A 6,591-nucleotide genomic window follows, 5' to 3' on the forward strand; every position below is an offset into this window, starting at 1 on the left:
CACCTCTTATCCTGTATTTATTTTATCTACTTTTACGTTTCATGCCTGAAGGCCCTATATCTATATTGCTTTTTACTATTGTGTACTTTATTAAAATTAAAATTGACTTTTATAACTAAAAATCTGAATCGGGTAATACTATGCAGGGGTCAGGTTCCTTTGTGATATGTGCTTTTATTGATATTTTATATTTTTCGCTGTGTTTGATATTATTTTGACTTTTTAATTTCCCAGATTGCACATCGTTTTTAAAATGCTTCTGCGACTAAGATAAAAAGAAAGGTAAATGAAGCAGGGCGAGTGTTTCAAGTAAAATGGGAACTACAGTATTTTTGCACATATTTCTACGCTGAAGGCGTATAACCTGCAAAGACATTATGAAACGAATCATCTGTCTTATAACAAATATGAAGGCCCCATGCGTATTTCAATGCTCAAAGAATTGACTGTTAACTTGACACAGCAACAGGCCTTTTTTACAAAAAGCCAGAAAGTAAATGTCGCTTCCATTACTGCAAGCTATGAACTCAGTCGATTGATAGCGATGCATGGGAAATCCTACACCGAAGGAGATTTTGTGAAACAATGCCTTATAAAAACGGCCGAAGTTTTGTGTCCGGAAAAAGCACACTTGTTCAAAAATATTCCCCTCACCAGGAACACTGCTGCTGAACGGATTGATGAAATGTCAAGTGATTTGAAGCAACAGTTGAAAGCTGAATTATTAAGATTTGAACAGTTTTCAATTGCAATTAGTAAGACTGTCGATATCACTGGGATAGCACAGCTTGCGGTCTTCATCAGGGCCTGTGACAATAAATTCAATATTTATCAAGACTGATTGAATTAATCCCTATGCATGACACTACAACAAGCCAGGACATCTTTGAGAACATTGAACGGGTTCTGCATTAATATGATTTAGATTTGAGCAAGTTTGTATGCTTGTCTACTGACGGTGCAGCTAATATGGTTGGCAGACATAATGGTGTTGCAAAAATAAAGAATTTACATTCGGATTTGTCATATCCACTGTATTGTTCATCAACAACATTTGTGTTCAAAGATTTTAAAATGGGATCATGTGCTTAGTTTAGTCATAAAGACAGTGAACTTTATCAGAGGTCGTTCTCTCAACCACCGTCAATTCAACCAGTTGTTAGAAGATATGGATAATCAGTTCACCAATGTTCCATTCTACACAGGTGTATGCTGGTTGTCATGTCACAAAGTGTTGAAAAGATTTTATTTGTTAAGACAAGAAATAATCAGTTTTTTGGAGGTGAAAGGTGGAAACACTGATGAGATGAAATATGAAAGTTGGATCCAGGATCTGGCTTTTGCCGTGGACATTACAGCACAATTAAACGATCTCAATTTGAAATTACAAGATAAAAACAAGCTCATCACTCATTAATTCATTTTCCCATGTGCAAAGAGCTAAAAAATAGTACTTATACTACATCAGCACTAAGTTTTTGCCAAGTATGACAATCACCTGAAATCATTGTCAAAGGAGTTTCAAAAAATATTTCGTGATTCCTCATATTTTGAGCAAGAGTTTGCATTATTCACAGCGCCGTTTATTTTTAATGTTGCTAAGGCAGACGAAACAAATGAAACTGTTAGAAATGCAGATTCTTTACTCAAAGCAAAGTGTTTTGAAGGGGGAATACCTGATTTCTTTTCATACCTTCCGAAGAGGTTTATAAATTTCAGAAAGTTTGTCACACGGATTGTGGCAATGTTTGGTTCCACCTGTTTGTGTGAATAATTATTTTCCTTCATGAAATTAATAAAGACTTCTCAGCAAACTAGGTTGACTGAAAAACATCTTCCCTTGTAAAGCTCGGAAATACACAGAAACTTCAGCCAGACATACCAAAGCTTGTCAAGAACAAGAGGTGTCAAACCTCGGGACAAAGCACGAAACATGTTTGAGTACTTGATAATAAATGTTCATATTGAATTATTATAATTTATGTGCATTGCATTTGTTGCATTCAAATACATGTTGGTTATGTATGTTGCTTTTTAAATTTTCGTTATATCGAAATAAAGAACAAATTTATATGTCATGCTAATTTCCTTTGTTATATTCTTTTGTTAAACTACAAGTGCTTTTAACTTGCATTCTTGAATATGACCAAACTATTGCATGTTCTAAATTACCGGTAAAAGAAACATATTCAGCAATGATTTTTATTTAACGACTTAAATATTGTAGGGAAGCAGCCTTTATACCAACACAAACTGATTCCTGTGGCCCCGAGGGGCTCTCAGTTTGACATGCCTGGTCTAAATGTTGATATGCATACTTGAAACGAAGGGTTCATCCTGGGGTGTATACGTGTCATTAATTGTCTGTCGTTGCTTCTTCACTGTTTGAACCCTAGAATTATGTTGTTACTGTCTGTTTATGATATATTCATAGCTAATTGTTCATATGCAGGTGTGTGTGTGTGTGTGTGTGTTGGGGGTGATACATGTATTTTGGACATACCTTAACTTCATGCGTCGTTGATCTTGTCCACCTGGAATTCATCTTGTTCATGGAAGGGAGGCTGGAACCTGTTTGGGCGAAACACATTGACTCCAAGACGATGATTGGTTTTATATTGTTTTATCCACTTTCCAGGTGTCGATCGCAGAAGAATGGAAAGTGAATATCTTTGCTTGTGTGGTTACTTCTAGGTCTCTATTTTCACGCACGTCAGCTCGCTCTTCTTTACGTCCAAATTCGAACTCTCTGATCTCCAGCTAACCTGATCCCGTGAATCACATGCAGATCCGATCAGCTGACCAGCTCTTCTGGTAAACTTGTCTATGATGTGATTTTACCATATTTTGACATATTTTATAAATATTCTTCGTATTCATCTCACGTCCATCCATCTCTTCAGTTAGATAGATGGATAGATACAGAAATAGATAACTAAATAGATCGACACTTTCTTGTGTTCGACCTATTTCATAACATGGGAACTATGCACACAATTATTTGTGTGAAACTGAAGGTGTAGAAGATTTGTGTAAAGTTTGTCCCAAGGATGCTCAGAGAAGATCAGAAAGTAAGATCAGATTATTTGATCAAGATGGGCATCAAGGCAGTTCCTCACTCTTTCTATAGTCCAGACCTTGCTTCTTCTGACTTTTGGTTATTCCGTAAGCTCAAAGAAAATCTTAGAGACTGTTGTTATGAGACAATTGGGGAGATGAAAGAGGCTGTGACGAGTGTTACTGACATGCTCACTCGATGGGGTTAGGGTTAGGATTTGTTGGAACGATACAACAAGTGCATTGCAACCGGAGGAGATTACTTCGAATGGGACTAGAGTTTAATTTCTGTAGTATCAATAAAAGTGCCTGCACAAAAAAGTCTGTAAACTTATTGAAGACACTTTGTAAGTGCAAGATCTTTGGGACATGTGTCACATTACAAATATAGTAGTGTAAGCTGAAGACTAGGATCCCACCAAAAAGCAGGGCATGATTCAAGCATTATTTTAATAGCCATAATTAATACAGAAAACGCATCACAGCATTAATTCATAGAAATATTCTTTGATATGAGGTATCAGAGTTATGTCCCTCGGGGAGAAATTAGTTTCCAAGTTAAAGTAAAAAAAAAAAAAGTGCCCAACTTCTACATTTCGTGGAAGACAAAATTTTGGATAAGAACTCTTGTGCTACCTGTAGTTGAGAATTCAGATCAAATTTTATCCTCTTTTGGTTACTAATGACACTACAGAAGAACTATCAATAGTTTTGGGTCATGTTACATAGCAGAAAAACACGTAAATATTTGCATTATATTTTTATATGAATAATTTGTGCAGTATGGTCAACTTTTTCTACACATGCGTTGCTAAACTTGGCACAAAATATTAAATATTCTATTTCTTCAGAGACATTATATATGACTGGAATAAATTGTCCAAAAGAAATTCGTGGATGGAGGCGTTTGATTGAATGCCTAGTGGTCTCAAAAACCTCTTAATACGGCCATGTCACGGATTAAAAGCAATCAATAAATTGTTTTCATAATAATTACTGAACCTTGTAAACCCCCCCCCCTTCACTGGCGGACATTTGCCACAGAAACTCGTCTAGCTAAAACCACAGCAAAGAACATTCCTTTCTCTCTCTCTCTCTCTCTCTCTCTCTCTCTCTCTACTTTTCTCTCTCTCTATCTCTCTTTAATAAAAACTAAAAGAAACTTCCATGATCAAAGTTTCTTTCCTAGGAAATCTCATATGTGAAACATAATATCACGAGTCTGCTTCCCAACCAAGCATAGCATGGTTGTTTTCAAATCTAATGTAAACAAATACTCGTCGAAAAATCAAATCCTTGTAAATAATCTCCTAACTATTCCGCCTGTTACGGCGATCATCGTTTAATCAACACCCCTTTCAGCCCTTATTGAATGTCTCCCTGGCCTTGATTAGTGATATCCCATTAATACAAAAAAAAAAAAAATGTTGTATGCCTTTATATGCATTTTTATTTTTTATCCCCCCCCCCCAAGATTTTATGCACCACAAAGTTGATTTAATCAAAGGAATTGGACAAAAAGATCGTTTTATTGAATATTCAAGTAACAAATTACTTCTGTATATTTCTTTTATTCATCTCAACAATTTATCACAATCGAGTGTTTACACACGCGAGTGAAAGCGCTTTAACTTTGAAAAACGAGCCACCCCTACAATGCGGAGAGATTCTGCTTCAGAGAGTGAACTATTATGGTCAGGGATATAGACATGAATTCCCTGCTTTCCAGCTGACTACAATATGGTCGTCTTCAAATCCAACGTAACCCAATTTACCAAATTGCCATACTAATGGTTACTATGATCTTGTCCCATTGACTACTGTACACTCATTAACCCTTATCCTCGAGTGGCCTACGGGCCTTGATAAGTGGTGACTCCTTTATAAAAAAAAAATATATTTCATTAAAATTATCGGTAAAATTTTTTATATGGGGTTTAAGCTTTTAGAAAACATATACATAATTTATGAAATACTTGTTTATATAAAAGTGGGATGTTCTAGATGTAATGCCTCCTAATTTTTTCGTCTGAATAAATCAAAGGGGATTGCAAATTCCATTCTGATGATTGAACTTATGTATTCATAACCTGAAAGTTTCATCTCTCTGTTGCAGATATTGACGGTGTGAGACCCCAAGAAAGCAATCACTTTCATTGGACGTGTGTCAAAAGCAGAGATGCGTCATTGAACTTTTGTAAATAGGAATTCTAAAAATTCGTCTAAATATTCCTTTATTTAATCTTTAATTTCAATAATTATTCAATTAATAGTAGATAAAAAATTGAAACTTCTGCAGTTTATGGAGCGTGCTAATTTTTAGATAGGATTTTCAAGTTAAATTCAATTTCTATAATATATTTTGTTTACAATTTATTGTAAGGTGAATGTATAGAATAATTAGCAACGCCCTCTTCATATGTTAAGAATGGGTTTCTAAATATTATTTCAATATTATCTGTAAATTGCAGAAGAACTAAGAAATAACTTCAGGTGCATTTATCAAAGTCACATATGGGCGCGAAAAACATACACACACACAAGAAATGTCAGATAGTTTTATTAATAAAGGGATTTTATCGCATATTTTTATTTCTTTGGAATGTTTGTGAAAGTAAAGATTCCAGTGCACTGCTTTGACCTGGGGTCAACTATAATGCTGTTAAGATGTCGCTGCTTTGTGCTTTTTAAAGAATACTGTCTGAAAGTCCAGATAGTTGGAGAGTTCTGTTGGGTGCAAATCCATTGATCATAAATCCATCAGTTCAAAATTCGTAGATGAAAAATCCGCTGGTCAAACGTACATACTTGTATATGGACTTTAAACATACAGACATATATGCACGGGTACCAGACCATCATTTCGCTTGCCATTAGATGTGGTCAGTTTTTATTTTACTTAGATTAACGATTAGTTGAGTATAACAATGCCGACCAAGATTTTCTATAAAAGGCAGAACACTTACAAGCTGTTCATTTCCAGAACTACTCATCTGTGGAACACAACAATGCGGGGCTGCTTTCCAGCTGACTATAACATTGTTGTTTTCAAGTCCTTCTCTTAAATTATTAATTTCTACCGAATGTCCACCATCGATAATCATTATGGTGTTGTTTTCATTAACCCTTATCCTTGAATTGCATCCAGGTCTTGATAAACAGTAACTATCTATATATTTATAAAAGTGAAATTGTCTGTGTGTCTGTCTGTGTGTGTTTACATTTCCCTACCAAATTACTCTGTCAATTTTTAGTCTACAGACTCGAGATTTGACATAAGGGGTATTGAGATTTGTGAAAATTTTTTTAATCGGTTTTTGGACAGAAATTTAGCTGTTAAGGGGTCAAAGTTCAACCAAACTACCAAACTCCTCCGCCAGTTTTGGATCTAAACACTTGAAATTTTATATGTAGGTTCCTTGGACATGGATCAAACTTTATAATTTAATTTGAGCCCAAAAGAATAAATGCTAAGGGGTAAAATTGGGGTCAAAGTTAAAAATAATTTGACCTCTCAGCTTAGTTTTCGTCTAA

General features: G+C 35.1%; 1 protein-coding gene across 1 annotated transcript; it reads left to right on the top strand.

The window, feature by feature from the left end:
• The first annotated feature begins 418 nt into the window (after window positions 1–418).
• Window positions 419–841, top strand: LOC145292814 (general transcription factor II-I repeat domain-containing protein 2-like). The gene has a single exon (XM_080138855.1). The coding sequence runs from the start codon at window positions 419–421 to the stop codon at window positions 839–841; it is 423 nt and encodes a 140-aa protein (XP_079994981.1).
• Window positions 842–6,591: the final 5,750 nt, after the last annotated feature.

The sequence above is a fragment of the Euprymna scolopes genome, chromosome 14 (assembly GCF_053919585.1).
Source record: "Euprymna scolopes isolate OS-2025 chromosome 14, ASM5391958v1, whole genome shotgun sequence".
Classification (NCBI taxonomy): Eukaryota; Metazoa; Mollusca; class Cephalopoda; order Sepiida; family Sepiolidae; genus Euprymna; species Euprymna scolopes.

Excerpts from the sequence above, each read along its gene's own strand:
- LOC145292814 (XM_080138855.1), top strand. The coding sequence starts at position 419 with ATGCGTATTTCAATGCTCAAAGAATTGACTGTTAACTTGACACAGCAA.